General features: G+C 39.6%; 1 protein-coding gene across 1 annotated transcript; it reads right to left on the bottom strand.

The window, feature by feature from the left end:
• Nucleotides 1-4,774: 4,774 nt before the first annotated feature.
• On the bottom strand, nucleotides 4,775-25,766 carry TRMT9B (tRNA methyltransferase 9B (putative)). Its single transcript, XM_007446086.1, has 4 exons — nucleotides 25,559-25,766; nucleotides 19,087-19,241; nucleotides 11,353-11,526; nucleotides 4,775-5,808 (listed from the first exon to the last, which is right to left on the bottom strand). Exons 2-4 carry the CDS (start codon nucleotides 19,238-19,240, stop codon nucleotides 4,775-4,777), a joined length of 1,362 nt encoding a protein of 453 aa, XP_007446148.1. The 5' UTR covers nucleotide 19,241; nucleotides 25,559-25,766.

A 25,766-nucleotide genomic window follows, 5' to 3' on the forward strand; every position in this document is an offset into this window, starting at 1 on the left:
AAATTGCTTTTCTCAAGCAAACCAATAGAATGCGGTAGTAGGTGCACGAGGAATATGAAAAAACTGCTCCAGTTTGGCACTTTCTGCTCAGTTAATTCTAATATTCTGTGTATCCTCGATACACCTGATATTCTTTGCCGTATTATCCTATGTATTTGGCACATAACAGGGTTCAGTGAACAAACGGAAGGAATGAAATATCTGAATAGCCCTCTATTTTCTCACCTATAAAATGGGAAAACAATAATACCAATTTTTAGAGGATCGAAGAGTTGGATAAAAGTGATCATAGAGCATTTTGTTACTATTTTTTTTAGTTAAAATCAAATGGAAAGAGAATTACAAATGAAAAAAGTTAATAGAAAAGATAGGGGAAAATATATAAGGGATTCCTGTCCAATTACTGTCTAACTGTGAAATCTTTGCTTAACCTTACTAAAGCTTATTTGGAAAGTGGCTAATCACACTTCCCTTGAAATGTTCTCATAATCTGCCTTGCACCATGACTGGGGGTTTACAGTGTTGTGGGTAAGAACACAGGCTGGGAGGCAGCTGCCTGGTTTGAAACTCAGCCCTGCCCTTTACTAGATGAGTGTGGCATTGGGCAATTTAATTGATTTCTTTCTGACTCAGTTTTCCTAATCTGCAAAGTGGGAGCAATAAGTATACTTAGCAATGGTGAGGATTACAGATAAAATAATACATGTTAGATATTTAAGAAGTTAGCTGCTGTTATTATTTCATATTTCCTACACAATACGAGAGACATGCTCAGGCTTGCCCTAATTTGTTCTTCCCAGACTGCAGCTGCCTGGCCAGTGGTTATATCCCATTTCCCCCTCCCTCCCAAACTGAGCGCTCACAACTCTTTTTTTTTTTTCGGTACGCGGGCCTCTCACTGCTGTGGCCTCTCCCATTGTGGAGCACAGGCTCTGGACGCACAGGTTCAGTGGCCATGGCTCACGGGCCCAGCCGCTCTGCAGCATATGGGATCTTCCTGGACCAGGGCACGAACCCATGTCCCCTGCATCGGCAGGCGGACTCTCAACCACTGCGCCACCAGGGAAGCCCTCACAACTCATTTTTAAGGAATATCCTCCCCTACCGAGATCAACAACTATTGGGTTAGACCCTCTATCCTCATCCAAACCCATTTACTTTTTTTTTTTTTTTTTCTGCGGAGCACAGGCTCTGGACGCTCAGGCCCAGCGGCCATGGCCCACAGGCCTGGCGGCTCTGCGGCATGCGGGATCCTCCCGGACCGGGGCACGAACCCGCGTCCCCTGCATCGGCAGGCGGACTCTCAAACACTGCGACACCAGGGAAGACCCCCATTTACTTTTATTTTTAAAAAATCCACCAGTGCTTATTCTTTTGATGGCCATTAATATACAAGTACATTAACATTCCTAGCTGATTTAAATCTGGATTATTTTCTCTCTGGATTACTGCCAATTTTTGCCAGTTCAATTGATGGTCAGTTAAAACCCAGAGGAAGTACTGACATCTAGAATTTGGAAGGACACAGAAAGGCAAACTAAAAACAGAAATCACACACCATCTTGTATATAGGGATGTGTGGTGAGAAGGGAAGAACAAACGAAATTGATGATCCAAGACATGTGTTAGATGGTTTGTTAGTTACAATGACTTGCTGGTGTCATTTAATCACTTGGGTGACAATTTTAAACATAATAGTTTGAATGGGCCACTCGCCTAGTTGCATCCTTTGTCCATGTTAATGCACTTTCCCCCAAATCGTTTGACTGTTCATGGAATTCCTCAAGTAGGCCAGTGAGGCGTCAATAAGCCAGCAGAGGTTTTTAAGGCCCTTCCAAGAATCCCCTGCACATGCTCCCCTCCACTTCAGATAGTGGGACTCGGCAGTGATGCCAACAGGTAAAGGGGAATGAACAGGAAGGACACTCTTTGATCCAGTATTAGTAATGGAGTCTAAGTTTTCAAAGTATGTACTTCAGATAGATGAGCAAAATCTATAATAGAGCAAGTTAAGGCCGACTGAATACTCACAAATAACCTGTGTATGTTTAAACTCACTTATTTGTATTTCCTTTTAAGGACAGTCCTAATATGAACAAAATTTATTTTAAATGATCAAGATATTTACATTAGGTTGGGTCTTCAAGGGCATATATATCATGTATATATGAAGTATATGGATATACCATATCCATATATATCCATGGAGATTTATACCTATATATGTATGTATATATCTCCAAAGGCAGAAGTTAGATTCAAGAGTGCTTTGCACATGAATACCAAAGAGAAATTATCAACCACAAAGTCAAATATTTGCATATGAAATAATGTCTGGATGAATAGAATTCTTGTGCTTGGCAGATAAAGGGCAAAAGATTGCTATTATTAGTGTTTTTTTAATTTACAGCCCTGTCAAAATTATGTGAAAATATTCCTCTCTCAAGAACTATTCTAGAGAGTCATTTTATACAAAGTGGGGTATGTGTGTCTGTGTGTGTGTGTGTGTGTGTGTGTGTATAGGGAGTTGCTCATATAGGTTTGCTCAAAGCTTTTCTGGTGCCATCTAATAAACTTGAGTTCCATGTAAGTGGTGGACTACCACCAGAAAGCCCTGACTTGAAACAGATTTCTAGCAGCAAGGCTGGATTAAAGATACATGTGAAAACAGGCTTCAAGGAGAGGAAAAATCCACTCATAATAAAAAGGTCATCAAGCCTTAATTGTAAGAATGTCTCTGACTCTGAAAACATTTCTTTCCACCAAAAAAACCCACTAACACTCATGACTTAATGTCCTCATTTAAGAAATGGAAGACATTAAATTAAATTTTAATTTATATTCCACTTTTATGTCTGTTTTCATCGTCCCTCTAATGCAAACTGTGTGCCGAACAATATAAATCATTGATCTCATTTCCACCCGACGACCTCATCAAACGAAAAGGTGATGATGCAATCTTATTTTGAAGCCAAGAGAGAGTAATAAACACCAGTACTTTTCGATGCACATTAAAAATAATCCTTTAGGACTTCCCTGGTGGTGCAGTGGTTAAGAATCTGCCTGCCAATGTAGGGGACATGGGTTTGAGCCCTGGTCCGGGAAGATCCCACATGCCATGGAGCAACTAAGCCATGTGCCACAACTACTGAGTCTGCGCTCTAGAGCCTGTGAGCCACAACTACTGAGCCCACGTGCTACAACTACTGAAGCCCACGAGCCTACAGCCCATGCTCCTCAACAAGAGAAGCCACCGCAATGAGAAGCCCGCACACCACAATGAAGAGTAGCCCCTGCTCGCCGCAACTAGAGAAAGCCCATGTGCAGCAACAAAGATCCAATGCAGCCGAAAATAAATAAATTAAAAATTTTTTTAAGTCCTTTAAATTTCTTTGAAAGTAGCATCATTATTTTAAGTTAGAGCACAATTACCAAAGGGAAAAATAAGCCCAACACAAATGAAATCTTATACTATTTTAGTAATTTCAGTGGAAAACAAAACAAGAATTGTGTTTCCTCTGGGTTTACAGTGGCCCATACAGTAAAAAGCCTTTTGTCAAGTGTTGATTCTCTTCTCATTAAGGAACTGCCTGAAACTGTATTCTTGGGTCAACTTACTTTTGCTTCTCCTAATTATATCTGTGTCTCAGGATCCACGACATGGATTTAAACAGACCAATGGTTAAATGTAAACAGATGTGGTGACCAGACAGTGCCCAGCTATTCGTTTGTCTATAAAGTGGCAGAAATTGAACCTTTAATTAATAGGACTTGATTCTACCTAAATCCCTAATATAACTATTAAAATGTAGTCCCTTTCAATAAGATAAATGCCCAGATATTATTTTTAAAGATCCAACAATCAGTCCTCCACCAAGTCCAAATATCTTGTACCTTAATGATCTGTTTGTTTTGAGAACCAATAAAAAGCACTGTTTCAACCAGATTCTCATTTCCTAAGTATCCCTTCAATGCATAAGTAAAGCATCATTCCAGATGAAAACTCATTAGTCAATCTTGGTCTTGCCGTAACTGGATATTCCTGCTTCTAATAAGGTTGGAAGAATACCACCTGGGTAACTTGCAACAACTTCCCGGTGCCCACATACTCCACTCTCTACGTGCTGACAGTGCCTTTAAAACCTCTGAGCAACATCAAAAACCTTATTATTTACTTATCTTGAAGCAAGGTTGCTTATCATCTAGAAAAGTTCTCAGAACCCTTCTTGTCTCTCTCCACTGTCTCTCACCTTTCTGAAGACTTTAAATAGAAGCAAGGCCTTGGCAACGGAATAATTTATCACGTGGTTCAAATTACATTTGTGCAGTGGTACGAGTTTACCTATTATCTTGCACACAGATCTAAATTATAACCAGAGAAGTAGGAATTACCCCCTTCCTATATACAAATGATGTTTTTAAAAGGTACACTTAAAAGCAGAATCTTTTGAAATCACTATATAATACTGAAAAACAGTATACATGTATTGTTATAGTAATTCAGCTGTATTGAAGTTCATGTTATATTGCTTCTTCAGATCTCTTATATTAACATTTAACCACAAATACTCTTTGTCAGATGCTTCAGATGCCAGGCACTGTGCTTGTCTATAGACTAAAAAGATGATGAATTCATAGTCTCTATAGACCAAAATATAAATGGATTCAATACAGACCAGATGACGAAATTGGAAGCCCATTCAGGGGACCATATCACAAACCCAGTGAGAAGAATGGGGTTCATCTTTCGGAGGAGACGTCTGAAAGGATCCGATCAGTCACAGCTTTCCTTCTTCTCTGCAATGATACACCAGTTGCCATGATCATTCCCAGAGCTCAGAATATGGAGCTCCGACACACTGTCCTTCAGCAGGCCACAGAGCTCGCCTTCTCGAAACACGTGGTAATAGCGCATAAAGGCACCAGAATCCAAAATGTCGGGCTGTTGTTCTTCGACAGAAATGGTGTCACCTGGGTTGGAATCTTTGGACTCAGCTGCAGAAATCCTCCTCCATATTTTACTAGCAGAAGGGGTACCCTCTTCTAAGTTACCTGCATCCGTACAATTCTCCCTGGTATTGGTGCTACCCAGAAAATTCCCATCTCCATTTCTCCTCACGCCTCTTGGATGGTCTCCATTTAGGTGTTTGTGTGTGGCGGGCGCTCTCAGCCATTCCAGGTGTTTTTGAGAAGTCTCCACAAACACTTCCTCATCTAAATTTTGCTCTCCTGTTGAAAATGGCTCTGGATGATCTAAGTCGAAACTTGAGTGTCTTGAAGGCTGGGTGGATATCGTGCTATTGGCCCAACTTTCTGTGTTTTTCAAGGGTCTCATTTTTTCAATTTGCTTCCTCAGAGTTGATTCATCCAAAGATCTAGAGGAAAACCAGGAACGAAAAGATTTCCCCAGCGTGTTATAGAATCCGTTTTCTTCCTCGCCTTCCTTGGAAATATTCGCACAGCAGGTGCCAGCTAGAGCAGAGTCACGGTCCACACTATGGGACCGCCTCGAATCACGGCGCCCCTTAAAACAAACGGGACAGCGACACGCAGAGCAGGGAGGTTGGTAGGGATGGCTTCTTTCTGGATGCCCGCACTGCTTCTTTCTCCCAGGCTGGCTGGATTCCGAGAGGGGCTGGGAGCACAAGGCTTTGTTCCATGGAACAAGCACGTCTTGCTTCTCAAAGTGCCGGTTCTTTTGTTCCATGGCCCAAACATAAATCATCAGCTGGCCTCCAGGAACTAAGACCCTGGCCATTTCTTTTATTGCTCTGATTCTTCTTTGTTTTGTAGAAAAATGATGTATGACTGAAAAAGAAGAAACTAGATCTCAGTGTGTATATACACACGTAAACCTACACATTTATAGACTAGTATTTTCCATATAAAAGTGATGCATCTTTTTTCCTAAATAAAGATTTTTATTAGAATTATATCACAACTGTTTTCTGGGTTGAAGAATGGTAAAGAGAGAGGTATGCTTTCTTTTTTAAAATTTTATATTGGACATAAATACACTACCAAACGTAAGGTAGATAGCTAGTGGGAAGCAGCCGCATAGCACAGGGAGATCAGCTCGGTGCTTTGTGACCACCTGGAGGGGTGGGATAGGGAGGGTGGGAGGGAGGGAGACGCAAGAGGGAAGAGATATGGGAACATACGTATATGTATAGCTGATTCACTTTGTTATACAGCAGAAGCTAACACACCATTGTAAAGCAATTATACTCCAATAAAGATGTAAATAAATAAATAAATAAAATAAATAAAATAAAGTTCAAAATAATTTTATGTTGGAGTATGGTTGATCAACAATATTGTGTTCGTTTCGAGTGTACAGCAAAGTGATTATACATATACACGTATCTATTCTTTTTCAAATTTTTTTCCCATCTAGGTTATCTATTACAGAATTTTGAGCAGAGTTCCCTGTGCTACACAATAGGTCCTTGCTGGTCATCTATCTTAAAACATGGCAGCGTGTACATGTCGATCCCGAACTCCCTAACTATTCCTTCTCCCCACCCTTCCCCGCCCTGGTAACCAGAAGTACATTCTCTAAATCTGTGAGTCTGTTTCTGTTCTGTAAATAAGTTCATTTGTATCATTTTTTAAAAAAATTCTACACATAAGTGATATCACATATTTGTCTTTGACTGACTTCACTTAGTATGATGCAATTTTGACATGTAGTAATGATTCCTTATAGTTTTTAATAATGTTAATATAATATGAAATTGTGTATACTTAAGAAAAAGCAGCTTATAGGTCATCATTTTACTTGCAGTCTCTGCAAAGTTAAAGTGAGAGTCAAGCAGGACTGCCTGTATCTAGTCTTAGGTGGGTTATTATGCATATTTTTATCAAACAGTATATAGGAAGCACTGGTCTGTCAGCTTCTAGAGTTTAATCACACTGTGTCAAGAGAAAACATCAAATTATTTTTCCACACATATGCCTATCACTCATCTCAGGTAGGAAATTAGCACTCAGGAAAGTCTGGACACTACTGCTCAGATATGAGTAGTGAGGGAACAGAGAAGATTAAACAGCTCCTGTAACCTCAGCATAATCCAGAGGTTAGTAATGGTTTCAGGCAAATAAATCTCTTTAGTTTACCTGCCACAGAGAGATAGTAAATGCCTAAAATGAGATGATTATATGGCTAAAGGTGTCAAAGGAAGATTATACAAGAGGCACACTTTGTATTGTTCCCAATCAGGTTTGCTTTCCTATCAGCAGTGCACAAACCCTTGTTTCTCTTACTGTACCATGCAGCAGTGCAAGAGGTATTAGGTTCAAATGCATTTAAAGAACAGGACACCAGTGTATTTTGTCCTAGATCTACCAGTGACCAGCCTTGCGATCTTTGACCAATTGCTTTACTTCACTAGGTGTCAGGCTGTTCTCCCCAATCCCTATCCCCAAAGAAAGGGCCCTTTATAATGGTCAGTTTAAAAGCTTACACTTCTCGAAGTAGTGTCATTGTCAATGAGCTAAAAGGGGGCAGAGAAGTCAGGACTGAGTAAGACTTAGGACAGTACTAACGTTCACATCTATGACTACTCCTGGCCGTTAATGTCCCCCATAACTTGCACCTCATTCACTCTGGAACTTCCATGGGTGTGTTTTCTAAATGCAGGTGATCCTCGTCATCTGTGGATTCTGTATCTGCAAATTTGCCTACTTGCTAAAATTGTCTTGTGACTTCAGAACTCAGTACGCTCAGCAGTTTTGTAGTCATTCCTTGACATGCATAGAACAGCCAAAAAGTTAAGCCTCCCAAGGCACACGTTCCCAGCTGGGGTCCAGCGAAGGAGATGCTCTGCCTTCCTGTCTCAGCTCTGGTGCTGTCAACAAGTGTCCTTTTCACAGTCTGTTTCGTGCCGTGTGTTTTCGCATTTTGGTGTTTTGTTGGTGGTCTCTCTGTTGACGATCCCTCACAGCCCTGCCCCAGCACCGGCTGGAAGTGCTGTCTAGGGTTCGTAAGCTGTAACGCTGCGATGTGTCTTACAGAGAAAATATGTGAGTTAGATGAGCTCCTTTTGGGTGTTATAGTGCTGCTGGCATGAGTTCAAAATTAAATGTCATCTTTAAACAGAAACGCACATAAAATAAGATGATGTGTTGATTAGTTGACAAAAGTATTGTGACCAGAGGCTTACAAGAACCTAATCCTATATTTCCCCTGGGAGCGATGGTTCAGTATTTGTTAATTCAGTGTTCATGGGACATTATAGAACATAACCACGGTGAATAATGAGAATCGACTGTATTCTTGTGTTTTGGCCATTAAACAAAAAACGCCATTAAACCAGGACTATTTTAATACAGTAATTTCTTTTTATCAGATTTTCAGGATTCTTGGCTTCAGAAGTTGTTGGGTTTTTTTTTTTTAATATTTATTTATGTATTTGGCTGTGCTGGGTCTTAGTTGCCGCATGCAGGATCTTTAGTTGTGGCATGTGGGATCTAGTTCCCTGACCAGGGATCAAACCTGGGGCCCCTGCAGTGGGAGCGCGGAGTCTTAGCCACTGGACCACCAGGGAAGTCCCCAGAAGTTTTGTTTTTAAGGAAGAACATCTTTATATTTTTCATTCCTGAAATATTTGTTATGCGATAATCCATTTTAATACCATAATTTCACCCAGGAAATATCTGAATCTTTCATATTGTATTTTATATTTATATTTAACATATAATACTAAGTAAATTTTAAGCCAAATGCTTTTGAAAAAGAAAAAATTTACAAATGAAGTTTTCATTACATATGAAATGTATTATACATGCCTATGCATACATGTTCTATTAAGAAACATTGTAAATGTAACCCAAATGAGACCTAAACATATATTTATATGAATTTTATCAATGTCAGGAAACTGTGTTGAATTTTAAAGGATAAAAATGTCCCCTGTTGTTTAAAAATCATAATCACAATTTAAAGGCAAAAGTAGTACTCAGTATATGTGTCCTGTAGGATAGGGTGTTGAACTGAACAAGTGGGTAGGTAGAATTCAATGACTGGACTCCAGAATCAGAAATTACACAAGATCATCTTTAAAGTCCTGTTATATCTTGGGATTTTATGATGTATTGTTATTTAATTTTTCAAGGGTGTTTGTCTCATCTAACTGGAAGCATTCAGAATCCGTGGGTTTAGCATGAAGCAGAATTTTTCAACCTCAGCATTGTTGGTGTTTGTAAACAAGCTAGATGATTCTTTCTTGTGGGAGCTGGGGAGGCAGCAACTAGATGACAGCAGCACATACACATACCCAGTTGTGACAACCAAAAATGTCTCCAGACATTGACAGGCATCGCCTGAGGATGGGGGGCAGTGTAACCGCAAGTTGAGAACCACTGGCATGAATAGTTGGTTGACACTATTTCAGTAGATGAACAAATTTTTATAAAACTTTGGTCATACTATCCTTTTTTTTTTTTAACATCTTTATTTGAGTATGATTGCTTTACAATGGTGTGTTAGTTTCTGCTGTATAACAAAGTGGATCAGCTCTCCAGACACATGTCATACTATTCTAAAAGTAAGCAGAAAGACTATTTCTTTTTGTAATCTGTGAGTAAAACATAAGGAATGTATAATTAGGTATGATGCTTACCGTCTCATTATTAAGTGACATGGAAAACTATATATTTAAAACAATATTTCTTTATGTTAAGCAAGAAATGCCAACATACAGAATTCTAAATAGGGGAGTAAATATATATGGACATAGGAGAGATGGTTTATTGAAAGTTCTCATAATATAGTTCTAAATGTAAAATCTAATTGGAAATTGACTGCACCACGTTAATTTATAGTTACAGTTCATAAAAACACATGCTGGGTTTCCACCTAAGGAAGCATTTTTCATTGGAAGATGGCAACCAGGTGTGCTCCATTTCCTCTGTGAGCAGGAGACTTAAACTGAAAGAAAAGAAGGACTTAATCATGTACAACATGGAGCATTTCTCCAAAGTAAGAAAGTTAGTCAGTAACCCCACGCCTGCAACAGTGGTTCAACAGCACAGCCTCTTTGTAGGTAGCCAGCTGTATAGACTCTACAACTAAAGTAAACAATAGAAGAGCAAAAAAATACACTTCTCTGACCTCCTCCAATTTCTGGCTCTTTATGTGGCATGACCAAACCAAAAATTCTTCCTACTAAAGATTCAGAGCATTGTGTAGTGTTGCTTGGTTCAACAAGAATCCATTCTCTTAATGCTTAAAACCAAATGGACTTAACAGTTTCAAACGCAAAGAAGTAGGGCTGTCAAAGAGCAGGTTTCCATGGCAACCACCTCCTGCCAGTCCTAACTAGTTCCAAGGTTATGGCATCCAAGCCAGCATCCCCTCCCTATGCAAAGATACAGGCCCCAGCTAATGGTGGAAATACCGATTTCTCATCTAGTCCAGGATGGAGCAAACCGTCTTATTCCATATGTTTATCTGCAGTCAGTTTTATATAGAGTCACCTTGCTTTGATAAAGCTTGTTATATTCAAATACATTAATTTTTTAAAAGTGTGTTGGAGGAAATAATTTTCCCTGCAAAAGAGTTTTCGCTTTGGGAAAGGATTTGCCACAAGATTTCCTTAAATAACATGATTCCCCAGCATACTTAAACATGACTAACACACTAAGTTTCAGGACTATATGTATTGAGTAAAATGACCCTTACCTGTGTATATTTCAAGCATGGATTTTTGCTGTTTCTTTTCATTTTTGGCATGTATATCTTATGGGCACACTTTTTGGGAGAATATGAGGAATGTATTCCCTAGATTTATGAACAATCTCTGGCAGTAAGAGAGCAGAGTGGCACTATGAAAACAATGCAATCTGGGACCAGGTGGGACCATCTTCCCCAGCGACTTTTGAACAGTGAGTGGCAGGTTGGTGACACATCCTTCCAGTGACATTCAGTGCCTTAGTCCTACAATATTCTGCTAATAAAGGGCACACCTGTGGCCTGGAAAAAGTAATATGACTTCTAAAGATCTACGTCACGTTGAAAGAATCTGGCTTCATTTCAATAGAACAAAGTACTATTTTCAATGAGTACAATTCCTCCAATACTTTCTTACTCGTGAGTGAAAGAAATTGGAATGAGTCATCAAAAAGAAGAAAACAACAGTTTGAGGGCTGAACTAGTAAAAACAATCATATATACCACCATAAGGACATTTGAACTTAGTTAAATAGTTCAGTTGCAATATTTTTAAAAATTAGATAAAATGAATTACATAGATCTTTCTACAAAGAATGGATGTTGAGTTGTGAGAGCAGCCTCAACCAGGTAACGTTATTCTCATGGTGAAGAGTGAATGTGTGATGGGGCTGCCTTACCTCCTATGGAGATGATGGCGTCGAAGCCCTGATCCCTAAAGGGGAGATTAAGGTTGTCACATACCATGACTTCACATCCTCTACTCCGGGCAATCTCTACCAATGGTGCACAGTAGTCACAGCCCAGGGTATGTACCTGGCTGTTCACTTTAAGATACTTTCCAGTTCCACAACCTGTAAGAGAAAAACCTGTGTTACACTCTATCCTTAATGGAAAGTGGAACATTGTCGGTTACTTTGTCTTATCACAGGGAATAGAAATAACTTGATACAGGCAAACCTCGGAGATGCTGCGGGCTCCATTCCAGACCATTGCAATAAAGCGAATGTCACAATGAAGCGAGTCACATGACTCTTTTGGCTTCTCAGTGCATTTAAAAGTTACATTTACACTATACTGTGGTCTGTTCAGTGTCCAACGGCATTATGTCTACAAAAACAATGTACATACCTTAATTTTAAAACAGTGTATTTTGCTAAAAAATGTTAACCATCATCTGAGCCTTGAGCAAGTCATAATGTTTTTGCTGGTGGAGGGTTTTGAGAATTACCAAAATGTGACACAGAGACACACGAAGTGAGCAAATGATGTTGGAAAACTAGCACCAATAGACTGGCTCAGTGCAGGGTTGCCACAAACCTTTAGTTGGTACAAAACACAATACAGAATCTGGGAAGTGCAATAAAATGAGGTCTGCCTGTATTAACTAACCAAGACAGAACACAACATGGATTGAAGGTACACACAAAAACAAAAAGAAAAGCCTTCAGAGAGCACATACATGTTTTTATATAGGAGATAAGAGGAAATGAAAATGGGAAAAAGAAATATTATTTATTGTATATTTAATAAGGTCATGTCCATAGGGCTTTCTTAACAGGATAGCACAATCAAGAAATGTCAGCTGGGGCTTCCCTGGTGGCGCAGTGGTTGAGAGTCCGCCTGCCGATGCAGGGGACACGGGGTCGTGCCCCAGTCCGGGAAGATCCCACATGCCACGGAGCGGCTGGGCCCGTGAGCCATGGCCACTGGGCCAGCGTGTCCGGAGCCTGTGCTCCGCAACGGGAGAGGCCACAGCAGTGAGAAGCCCGCGTACCGCAAAAAAAAAAAAAAAAAAAAAAAAAAAAAGAAATGTCAGCTGGCCTCCAGCAGAGAATAATAGTTCCCTAGGATCCTAGTGACAAGGTCCAGTCTCTTTACAAAAGTTACCTTCACATACGTATTTCATTATGTTTAGGTCTGCATGTTCTGGGCATTTATTCTTGTGTTATCTTGCCAAACCTTCATCACTTGCTGGCTATATAAAACAGACTACTGTCAACAACTTTTCAATGGGTATAGATAAAATAACTTACACAATAAAACAGGCCTTTCAAAAATTTAAAATTTGAATTTGAATGAAAAAAGGATTTCAGCATCTTTTTATCCAATCTGGTATCAGTGCTAGGTTTTAAATGATCTCTATTAACTCTGAATACAACTCTGTCAAAGAACTATTTTTTCTTCAATAGACCATTTTTAAAAAATATATCTATTTGTTTATTTGGCTGCACCGGGTCTTAGTTGTGGCACACGGGATCTTTAGTTGCAGCATGCAGGATCTAGTTCCCTGACCAGGGATTGAACCCAGGCCCCCTGCATTGGGAGCTCGGAGTCTTAACCACCGGACCACCAGGGAAGTCCCGTAAATAGACCATTTTTGACATTCACTTTCTGGTGGTAGAGACCCAAGTAATTCAAGATTTACACAGACCAAAGATTTAGATCAGTCAGATCTCACAGATATTATGGTGAAGAAGGTAGTAACATAAAGGAATAATCATCTTGAAACAAAGCCTTCTGTGATCTAGTACCTAGTATTTTATTCTAGCATAGACATGTCATCTATTTCTTTTTTCAGAAATATTTAAAGATGTCATTAGAGTTGATATCCCTACCTGCTGGCATTAGCTCTAAATTTTTTTGCCTGAAAAATATCTACCACTATTCAAAGATGATTAGTTTGCTGCTTTTGAAATACATCTCAACACTCTTTGATAAGTCCTCCTTAATAGGTGCTATTCAAAATTATGAGACACTAAAGGCATAATTAAGATTCATTGATGCCAGCTGAGACAGTGGAGAGCTTGTGAATAAAAAATAAGATTTCCAGCTTCATTATTTCAATGTAAATGATTGAGGTCTTGGAAATATTTTAGATCTCATAGCCACTGTTCCTAAGAATGCTTTTGCAAAAAAGGATCCAATATTTGAGGGCAATCATGGGGAAAATATAATTCACAGAGTATTTTAAAATTGAAATCCCGAACATTTCAAAGACGATGCTCATATTTTAAGAAAAATAATCTTGTAAATTTTTTTGCTGTTCTGAACTGGCCCAGGGGATGCATTTAGAGAAATGAAAGGGAAAATTACTTCAAAGATACTAATAAAAACGGGTTCATAGAACACTGGAGCTAGAGGGACATGTTCAGAGAGCATCTGGTAACAATGAGGAAACTGAGGTCTTTTCAGATCTCATCATCTCCTGAAATGTTTCCAGTGCCCCTGTTCCCTTTGATATCCTGTATTTGTTTCTCTCTTTTTTTTTAATTTGCAGCCATGCCGCGAGGCTTGTGGGATCTTAGTTCCCCGACTAGGGACTGAACCCGGGGCCACGGCAGTGAAAGCACCGAGTCCTAAACACTGGACTGCCAGGGAAGTCCCCTGTATTCATTTCTAGTGGCATTCATTTTTAAGGATAGTAATGGAACTCCTGAATATGATGCAATTATCCATTTTCTAAGTGCAGACACCGAGATGCTAGAGAGGGGAGATTTTATCCTAATGAGGAAATCAAGAATACTGCCAAGCCTAGTCACCTCATTATCTTAAACATGCAAGAAGTAAATCAGAACATTTTTGATACTGCAGCTCCTGTACACAACAGTCATGCTCCTTTACAAAATCTCATTAAATGATTACCTTCTGTAGTACTGCAGAGATACAATAGCAAGTGTCTGCATGCTTCTGTTCCCCTCTATTTTGTATTCTGCACCTCACTACAACTAAGGAAGAAAACAGATAATTGCCTCAATTCAACAAGATATTTTGGCCCATGGTGGGCGAGTATTTGCTAGAAATAATTAATCTGAATGTTCCCTCTGAAGTTTGCAGAAAGAACTACATTTTATAAATTAAGAGTTTTTTGCTAAGACCTTTATCTGAAAGAGAATTCTCTTTTTCTATGGGAAAAGGAAGAATATAGCCTATTTATTTCTCCTTTTATGTACATCTTTTGAAGTCAGAGATGAGGCAATATGTTTTATTCTGCAGGCCTGGTGCCTGCCATTTAGTAGGAGCTCTAAATGTTTATTGACTCAGAGAAGGAATGGTAATTAGAGAATAACTTAGCAAATGAAGTCTGACCATAGAATGTGGGAATAAATAATTGAGAGTTAAAAGGCAAAAAGAATTTTAATTATTGAAAAATTAATTTTAGTTATGTATACAAAAAGAAAAATTTCAATACTATTAGGATAGTTGTCTCTGATGTCACGTAAAAAGGTCACCTTGCTCAAAAAAGAATCTAGTTCTAGTCTTTATTCTGCTTCCTAAACTAATCCAAGTAAAGCCCTCAAACCACAGAACACCTTCCATGTATCATCTTTTTTTTTAAATGTTACAGTCCATTTTTATTCATAATTGATTAGTTTAATACTTTCTTGAATTGAGAGAAATATGGGTTTTATATATATAGGGATAAGGTTATAATAAAATGGTTTGGTTAACCAAATGTGGTTCAGTTTTATTTATTTTTTTATTTTATTTTTTTATTTTATTTTTATTTTTTTATTTTTTTGCGGTACGCGGGCCTCTCACTGCTGTGGCCTCTGCCGTCGCGGAGCACAGGTTCCGGACGCACAGGCTCAGCGGCCATGGCTCACAAGCCCAGCCGCTCCGCGGCATGTGGGATCTTCCCGGACCCGGGCACGAACCCGTGTCCCCCACATTGGCAGGCGGACTCTCAACCACTGCGCCACCAGGGAAGCCCATTTTATTTTATTAAAATAAAAAAATTTTGGAGTATAGTTGATTTACAGTGTTGTGTTACTTTCTGCTGCACAGCAAAGTGAGTTAGTTATACATATACATATATCCACTCTTTTTTTCTTAGATTCTTTTCCCATATGGGCCATTACAGAGTATTGAGTAGAGTTCTCTGTGCTATATAGCAGGGCCTTATTATTTATCTATTTTATATATAGTAATGTGTATATGTCAGTTCCAAACTCCCAGTTTATCCCTGGCATGCACCATCTTCTAATGGCCTTAAATTACTAACCCATTTCAGGAAAAGGTATTGCCTTAATTGCAAAGATCACAGGATTTCCTGACGGTACTTTGCATTTCTGCTGTCTTTGAATCATCAGCGCTCTTTATATTTAAACTACAGTTCCTGCTCACTTCATTCCTGATACCTGCCCTGAAGAGTTAGGTTACATCAGGAGCCATTATCACACACCTCAGCAGATCAGCTGGGAGTGGGCTGATGTGCTTAATAAAATTTAGCCAATAAAAAAATCGCACCACTAAAATAGCAAAGCAGCTAGATAATTCCTGTATGGGCAACTGGAACCCGATTACCTCTGCATGTTTTTTACCTATGCAGTTTTATTAGTCATTAATTATAAATTGCTAATCTAATAACCAGTCAAATTAAACTGTTGATGATTTCACCTAAGTGGAAAACCTAGAAAGAAAAAATATTTCCTTTTGGAGATAGTCATATTGTTCTACTTCCTTTTTTTTCTACTACTCCCTTTGGGCTTCTTTCTCTCCTTTTCATTGATTTCTTCTTAATTTCAATTTTATTTTAAAACTTGTCTTTCACTGTATAATCAAAATATTCTTATTTACTTATTGAGTGGTAAAAAGTGTAAATAGTACAAAAATCAAAAGATAGAAATGGGTAAAATAACATTTACTAGATATATTTATTGATTTGCACAGCAGTACTTAAAGAATTTTATTTGTGCCATAATTTGTAGTAGCAAAATGTAGCAAACAACATACATATCTGTTGGTATGGTGTTATCAGAATAGAAGGCTATGCAGCTTTTAATAGTTAGCAGCTCTATGAGAACAAACATGGAGTGATCTCAATATATTAAAAGAAACGAGTTAGGTGTATAGCAGTTTGTATAACATACTAATTTGTGTAATTGAGAAAGGGAAATCCACCCATGCACACACTTATATGCACAAATATGCTTATATTTATGTGAAATACCTCAAGAAGATTATACAAGAAGCTAAGAGCATGGTGCCTCTGATGTGGGTTACTTGGTGCTGGAAGACTGGGATGAGAGAATATTTTTCACTGTACATTTTTGTTGTTGTTAAGCCATTTAAATGGATTACCTATCAAAAATATTTTAGGGGCTCCCCTGGTGGCGCAGTGGTCGAGAGTCCGCCTGCCGATGCAGGGGACATGGGTTCGTGCCCCGGTCCGGGAAGGTCCCACATGCCACGGAGCGGCTGGGCCCTTGAGCCATGGCCGCTGAGCCGGCGCGTCCGGAGCCTGTGCTCCGCCACGGGAGAGGCCACAACAGTGAGAGGCCCGCGTACCACAAAAAAAAAAAAAAAAAAAATTTTAGGCAATTTGTATTCCCCCCATTTTTGAACTGTTTGTTCATATGGTTTCGTCATTTTGCAGGGGGGTTGTTGGTCTTTTTCATACTGACGTTGAAGAAGGCTCCACGGAGTAAGAAAATTGTCTATTTTTCTATCAGATATATTGCAGATATTTTTACCTAGTTTGTTTTTGGTTTTTTACTTCATTTATATATTTGTCTAGAAATTTGCCTTGTAGAACCTTTTAAATTTTATGTTGTCAAAAATACCAATGCAATTAATCCTCATTACTCACAGACGCTGTATCTGCCTCTTCACCTAGTTGCTAAAATTTATTTGCAGTGCCCAAGTCTGTACTGGCAGTGCATGCGTGTATAGCTTTAAACAGAAACACACATGAAACAAGGTTAGGTATTGATCAATTGACAAAAATATTGTGACCACAGGTTCCTAGGAACCTAATCCAGTATTTCCCCTAGGGCAATAACTCAGTATTCACTAATTCAGGGTTCACGGAAACTTTATAGAACCTAACTACTGTGGATAATGACAATCAACTGTATTTTATTTTATGACTTCTCCCTTTTTTTGTGTCATACATTGAGAGGCCTTTTGCTTTGGAGAATTTTTTTAATTATATAGTCATCATCTAGTCCTTTAATGAATTCATTTTCTTATACTTAAATCTTTGCTCCATTTGGAATTTTTGGTGTAAGGTATGAGAAAGTAGCATATATATTCTGTTGTCCCCAAACGTTTTCCTCCCAATTGATTTAAGATTCTGGTACTTTGCTTATATTATGAGTGGTAAGAGTTCCAAACTCACTGCATTTTATGAAACCAGATTTTTTTTTAAGTTGACATGATAGAGATGTTTTTAAAGACTCTCCACTTCTACGTGACATGTACCCCTTCCCCAAATTCTTCACCACTCGCACCATCTTTAACAAGCCAAAAGCCCTGGGCACATCTGTTTCTCTTACCAAAATTTAGAGTGAATGTCAAATTAGACGGAACTTGTAACTGTAGACTTACGATTCTTACGGTGCCGTATGCATGTAATTGCTAGAAAGCAGTTTTAAGTGGGCATGCTTCAAATAGGAATCCTACCATGTCTTAAAACTTAATCTTAGATCTCCTGGGCTGTGATTTACCACTTCTAGATTCCAAAAGATACTGAGCCAAAGTCCTCCAAGCAAATCATTATTTGCTTGATTATGAAGATATGATCTAATTAAAGATATGCTCTAATAATAAGACTCCTAAGGAATAGTTAAGGGAAAGGATCCATGAGATTCATAAGAGGTTACAGGACCCTTCTATAATCTCACAATTCTGGCTCTTCTGTAGAAAGCGTGAGACCTACTCATCATAAGCCACCAAAACACTGTATTCACGAATGTGAATGTCTCTAAGTTTATTATTTTTTTAAATCATTCAGTGTTTTTTAAAGTATTTTTTAAATTAATTAATTTATTTTTGGCTGTGTTGGGTCTTCGTTGCTGCGTGAGGGCTTTCTCTAGTTGCGGCGAGTGGGGGCTACTCTTCGTTGCGGTGCGCAGGCTTCTCATCGCGGTGGCTTCTCTTGTTGCAGAGCACGGGCTCTAGGCGCACGGGCTTCAGTACTTGTGGCACGTGGGCTCAGTAGTTGTGGCTTGCGGGCTGTAGCGCGCAGGCTCAGTAGCTGTGGTGCATGGGCTTAGTTGCTCCGTGGCATGTGGGACTTCCCGGACCAGGGCTCGAACCTGTGTCCCCTGCACTGGCAGGCGGATTCTTAACCACTGCGCCACCAGGGAAGTCCACTCTGAATTTAAAATGGTCAATTTCATAAGCGGCCATTTCAATCCTGATTTATTCAAGCAACGTCAGGTTGATTTTTGTGGGAGGATGTGCACGAAGGCTCTGAAAAAATTGCCACTGTCTATATGTAGATTTGAGGGGCTTTTCTACTTTCTGGCTTGACTATATGAATTTCTGCTATAAAGTGAATACTCCAGGTGCTGACATGCCAGGGACACAATTTCAGACTTCTGGTTAGAACAGAAATGAAAAATGAATCTGAAAAGGAAAGGCATGATGGAATATATTTCAGATTACGTGGCACCGCCCCGGGTTACCTATGTCAGCGATGAGGCTGCCAGGCTTCTGGTCCTGGAGGAACTGGCGGACACGAGGCCAGGCTTTGCTCTGCAAGTCGCTGAAGTAAGGAGCGGTGTTCTCATACACATCGTGCACGTGCTGCTTCTCCAGCTGGGCAGCTGCATGATCCATCCTGGGGAAAACAGGGCCACGCCAAGGAATGCAGTTCAGAGTAGGCACCAGAGATGGCTGATGGGGATGCAGATTTCCTAAAATTGGGAACTTACAACTGCCAAGATTGTGTTGCTTGTATACTTTTTTTTTTCTGGCCATGCCACGCGGCATGTGGGATCTTAGTTCCCTGACCAGGGATCAGAACCACACCCCCTGCACTGGAAGCACGGAGCCTTAACCAATGCACCACCAGGGAAGTCCCTGTTTTTATACTTTCTTACAAGCTGCGAAAAACACAGCCTTCATTGGAACCTCACCAGAGTAGTCAAAAGGCTAGCAAATGCATCCTTCTTACCTGCACATCTTCAGAAAACAGTCATTTGGGAATGAGCTAATTATAGTATGTTTCTTTGAAAGATCAATTCTTTCAGAGAAAGGTTCACTTTGGATAAAATCATTCTATCGGATGCTAAATAGATTTAAAAATTTCATAGCACGTCGCTCAGCACTCCAATCCAATCACAAAGCCCGATTGATTCTACCTTTTTAAGTTTTTGGATTCCAACCATTTCTCTATATCCTACTGATTCTGTTTTAGGAAAGGTCCTCATTTCTTGCCTGAATTGCTTCAACAGGCTGTAAACAGTTTTTTTGTTTGTTTGTTTGCCCTTCAATCCCTTTCCTTCAATTATGCCACAATTGTTTTTCTACAACATAAGTCTTACTGTGTTGCTTCCTATCTTAGACTTCTTCAAAGGCATTTTATAGCTTGTCTGATCAAGTTCAGGTATTTCAGGGGGCATACAAGGCTCTTTTTGATCCGGCCTCCATTTTCCTCTTGAAGCCATTTCTCACCGCCCTTCCCCAGCATCAGATGCACCTGTAATACTCAGTGATCGTGGCTTCTCAGGCATGACACAGCCCATGTCATCCAGGGGCTGGATGGGTGCTGTGCGTTACCAGGCGAACTCCTGTTCATCCTTGGCATAGGCATCGCCTCCTCCAGGAAGACTTCCCTGACTTCTATGCAGGATAAGGGCAATCAGAAAGGAGTGGGCAAAGTACAAGAGCAGCTCTTAGAGGCCTCTGCTTATTTGGGGTTTGATCTTTTAATTATTGTGGCATGTGAGTGAGGAGTAGTATCCCAGGGAAGGGCTCAGAATGTGGCTTTTTACCAATCAATACGAAAGTATTTTTAATCTCTGAAGAACCCATTTGACCCTACTCGTGCATACCAGCTAGCTCAGTCCAGCCCCTTGTACTCCTGTTGCATCCCATGCATCCTCTACAGATTACGAAGGGCTGTAACAGTCCGTTAGATATTTTTCTCTAGCACTGACTGGAAGATCCTAGGTAACGAGGACTTATCTTACTTAACGCTGAATCCTCAGTAGTTAGCACACAGCAGACCTTCAAAAAATGAACAAACAACCAACCAGAATGGACTCTGAGTACAGAGGGTAACATTGGCTTTGGTACAAGAGAGTAACCTGGGGAGTGTGGGAAGACAGGGGACCCTACGCCCACAAGCTTGTAGATGGGAGTATGATAAGAGACGGTATTGTCCTTGCACAGCCTCTGTGTTCCGTCCATACGCCCACCCCCTCACTACTCCCAGTCTAGGAAGTAGGAAGCACTTGGGTAAGATGGCATCTGATTAGTTACTCCACTGTAAAGTGCCTACCCCTCCGCCACCCCTCCCTGGCTTTCTATTTAAGAAATATGAGAAAAAAAAAATATGAGAGATACTTTGAGACCATGTAAATATCCTATTTCTCATCATCTCACTCACCACTTTTAGCATCCAATCCATTGATGCCTCTTTCTAACCGAAGTATAGTTGATTTAAAATATTGTATTAGCTTCAGATGTACAACATAGTGATTCAATATTTTTTATAAATTATACTCCATTTAAAGTTATTACAAAGTAATGACTGTATTTCCCTGTGCTGTACAATGTAAACTTGTCGCTTATCTATTTTATACGTAGTAGCTTATATCTCTTAATTCCATAACCCTCTTTTGCCCCTCCCCTTCCCCCCACTGGTAACCACTAGTTTGCTCTCTATATCTGTGAGTCTGTTTCTGTTTTGTTACATCCATTCATTTGTTTTATTTTTTAGATTCCACATGTAAGTGAAATCATACGGTGTTTATCTTTCTCTTTCTGACTTATGTCACTAAGCATAATATTCTCTAGGCCCGTCCATGTTGCTGCAAATGGCAGAATTTCTTTCTTTTTTTATGGCTGAGTAATACTATCACCAAATGATAATATTCTAATTCCATCATTCCCTCAACTGTGAGGAAGAGCTTTTCAGGATTTACTCTTAAAACAAACTAGCAGTAGGTTATCCCTAATTACCATGGACCTGCCCACAGTCCCTGCAAAAAATCTGGCAAACTCCTGACAGAGTACAAATCTCATTTGTGATGTCTGACAAAACTTCCACCCAAATTGAAACAGCTTGTATTGCACCCTCAACTAGAATTTACAAAGTAAACATATGGCTGGCTACAACTGCCTACACATGAGAAAAACCCAAACACTGAGCGCTTTTCTCTTTAATCAAAATCTCAGTAGACTTAAGTCTGTTTAAAACTTTCCCCCCCTCAAGGAATCAATCAGGCAATACAGTCTTGAGAACCGTAAAACAAATAAATTTTAATATTTTATTGCACTTGCCAGTGTTAAGTGGCAATCAACATAAACTTGATTCCCCTCCATCTGGATCCAACTACAAGCTCAGAATCTGTAGTATCTGAAACAGCACCCCATGGAGACCTTTCTCTAAGTCTTTCCCCCAAGTTGCCCTCCTTCTACTATAAACAGTAACCTCAAAGAGCTATTATAAAGTGTGTGAACAATATAAATCCATTTTGTTTATTTTACACTTAAGATTATATTCTGCAGAATATATAGCTGACCATGAAATTGATTTGTAGAGTTGGGGCCATCTAATATGACATTTTCAACAGTCTGTGGATTTAAATTTCCTGCAGTATACACATATGCAAATTCCTTGTGAATCCGGTAATATGACTAAGCTAGTAAGACTAGTACTAAAGTAGTAACATAGGGTTCAAGCTGGAGCTAGGCAGGTAGGGTTTGGTTTAGCCAGGCTTCTTAATCTGTGTGCTGACAAATTCCAGGCCTTGGAGCTGATGCCTTGTTGGTGAGTCATGAAAGAAGAGAAAGTAATTTGAAAAGGACAGAGAAGTCATAGAACGTAATGCACCAAAAGCTTGAAAAACTATTTTGGACTTTAAGTGCAATGGAAAGTGGTTCCTTGGAAAGCAGAAAAGAGGAGAGAACGTGATAGGAAGTTAATAGGAGAGGTCAGTGGCTTGGTGTGTTTTCCATGGAGAGAGGAGCAAAGAGAGAAACGTCAGCATTCTTGCTTCTAGCAACAGGGTGGTCAGTAACAGGTCACAGATGTTTGGTTTTCCTGTTCTGGGCATGTAACTAGGATAACACTTGTCTACCCAGCTTGATTCAGGCAAAGCCATGGGACTTGCTTTGACCATTACATGTGATCAGAAAAGATGTGAATCACTTCTGGGCAGAAGCTCTACGAGCCAGTGTGTGTCCCTGCGATCCTGGAAGCAACAGCCCAGGTCCCTGAGTGACTCCTCTTTGTGGATGGACAGTGTGCATGTTTTAAGCCAAAAATAAGGGAACAAACAGCTCATCATAAAGGATGTTGATTATCTATCTAGATAATGAAAAAGTAAAAACTATCAATCATATTCTGTTAGAAGATAACTTGTTACTATGTGAGTTTGTCCTGTTTTTTCTTTATAAATACTAATACTTTTTACTGTAGATGGGAGAAAACAGAATACGGTTCTATATCCCACTTTTTTAAACTTAAGATTGTGAGCCAAGGAAGGAAAGGAGAGAGGCAGGGAGAAAGGACACTAATATCTGTGGGCCTGAAAGTGTGAAGGCATCAAGGTATTGCTGGAAGCGGTTTCTGTCAACGTGTGTGTGTGTGTGTGTGTGTGTATTTAACAGTAAGACATTCGTTTGAAAAAGAAGAGAATCCGTCAAAGGTAGTAGTGAAAAATAATTTTGGAGATCTAAGATTCGAGGGAATACTTAATCTCTCCCCAAGCCTGAGCCCAAGCATTTATGACCATTATTTACAATCCCAGACATTTCAGAGATTAAATACTTTAAAAATTTTCTGCTTACCCACTCTTCCTTTGAGGAACTGCACCTCTCTTTGGACTTGGAGTGATGCTGGAGCCTGCCAGTCACATAGGACAGGGGTGGACACATGACCTAATCTAGGACAATCATTCTCTCTCCCCTGGGAAACTGACAAGAGGTAGTTGAAGTCAGATCACTAAAGGAAATATCCTCCAGTTTCTCCTAAGTCTTACGTTTCCTGAGGTTTGGTTTGCAGCTCTTCTGTTCTATCAGCTACTTAGTATACTCCCAACAAATCCCTCCTCGTTTGTTTTGATGTTTGCAGGCAAAGCACTTTATTTCAGACTTAAATGCATCTTCACGATCACGACATGGACGTCAGGGGGTGTCACAGTGGAAGAGATGCGCTGTGGCCACCAGAGTCCCAAGAGGACTTGCCACACATAGATGAAAGGACTCTTGTTAGAGTCCTCTGGCAACAGAACATAGTGGGACGCAATGTCCTGTTGGAACCAATGCTAGACCAAGAGAAGATCAGAGCTGTTGTCATAGTGCTGCCATCTTTGCCACCTCTCCGTCTTTCTTTTCTGTGCTGCCACAACCTAGTATCTGAGCTGTTCTTACAGCTTTCTAGTCGGTCTCTCTTTCCCCCTTGCCTTCCTCCCACTTCTCACACCTGTCACCTCTAATATATCCATAATGCTGGGAGGTTGCAATACTCCTTTTCAATCACTATTCACTTGGTGGAGACACCATACACTCCTATAGTAAAAGGCAACTGCAAAGACCACGTTGCATATGTGCTATTCTTAGCCTGATGGCTGTAACTTGTAATTCCCCTCCATGAACCCAGGAAAAGCAGTTTAGAATCTCTAGTTCATGCCGATGCTGGATAATTTTCCTATAATGTGCATTTGATAATCTCCCCTCTCTGTTGAAAACCCTTCAGGAGACCTCTATGAGATGAAGCTTTCACTCCTCCGTCTGGCATTCAAAAACCTCCATGACCTGGTCCCAGTCTAGCTTTCCAGCCACGTCCTATAACTGCCACAGCTCAAATTCTCAGCTCTACCCAAAGACCTCTACTCACCTTTCCCTGAGTGGGGCTTGTTTATAGCTCGTCGTTCAGGTCTTTGCTGAAGCCAGCAGGCTGTTCTTTCTCATCTGAAATGCTTCCCTTCCAAAATCTTACCTTCAAAGTATAGCTCAGCCTCTTTCTCCTCCATAAAGACTTTATGGATAGCTATCTATAAAAATCATAATTTCTCTCTGTATTTCTATATACTGCATATTTATTATCACTATCACTCTTAGAGCATTTCTCCTGATACTATCTTGAACTCTCAACTTTGTATATGTTCCCAACTAGATTAGAAGCTCCTGGAGGGCAGAACTGAAATTTGATCTTTCTTTTATATATATCATAGTGCCTTCACTCAATAATTAACTGTAGAACTAATGAATCAGTGAGCTGTTTCCTTAGCTCCCTATGCAAGACAACGGTGCTTTACTCCAGATAAACTGGTCCTCAGATATTCGGTCATAAATCATTAGTCCCCTGGTAGGAGTCAAGAGGCACCCAGGAAGCAGGGCTAAGACTGAGCTTTCCCGGTTGTGTTTTGTGTTTCATTATTTCCTTCCCTTGCAGAGGCCTGTTTCAGAGATACACCCTAGACACACAATAGTCACATTTTTATAACTAAAAACAAATATAAATAACTGTAAGCTGTTCTCTTGTTATAAATGCCACAGAAGACGCAATATTTAAAAAAAGAATAGAACTGCTTTAAATCTCAAAGATAGATTCAAACTATAATTCTAAAGTGAAAATACAAAATGGTCTGGACAGTTCAAAGACTTTACTTACATTATAAAAAGACTTCATTATAAAACACATAGGTTTTTTTTAAACCTTTTAATATATGATACTTCAAATGTAACACCTACATATTATTTGCAAGTACAAATTATACCGCAAACTTTTGAATGATAAAAACTATCATTCCACAATATGCTCGAGTCCTAGAAACACATTTTGTTCTCTAATAAAACACAATAAACTCCAGCTTACCTTATATCACATTGTCATAAATTTTAAATTAAAGGAATTGGGACTAATTAGGTTTCCCGAATATGCTCATATTATGTGAATTGCTGTGATGGCTGAAAGCTACTAACCTGAGTCATCTTGTAATTACAGAAAATTACTTCTTGTCTTTGTGATTCATGGCAGTTTCCACCCTCAGAGAGTGATAGTTGTTGTTCATAATTTTCTCAATGTGTAATGTAAATGCAAAGTAGTAGGAGTGGAATCAAATAGCGAGGCCCTTCACACGACAAACCACTCTGTATGAGCCTTTGAAGGGAATACAGGACCTATTAGGAA

This window comes from Lipotes vexillifer, unplaced genomic scaffold (assembly GCF_000442215.2).
Source record: "Lipotes vexillifer unplaced genomic scaffold, Lipotes_vexillifer_v1.1 scaffold462, whole genome shotgun sequence".
Lineage (NCBI taxonomy): Eukaryota > Metazoa > Chordata > Mammalia > Artiodactyla > Lipotidae > Lipotes > Lipotes vexillifer.

Bases quoted from the DNA above. Each gene is read 5' to 3' on its own strand.
- TRMT9B (XM_007446086.1), bottom strand. From the start codon at position 19,240: ATGGATCATGCAGCTGCCCAGCTGGAGAAGCAGCACGTGCACGATGTG. The intron at 11,527-19,086 runs GTAACCCGGGGC...TTTCTCTTACAG, and splicing joins CAGCCTCATCGCTGACATAG to GTTGTGGAACTGGAAAGTAT. The intron at 5,809-11,352 runs GTAAGGCAGCCC...CTTCTTTTTCAG, and splicing joins CGCCATCATCTCCATAGGAG to TCATACATCATTTTTCTACA.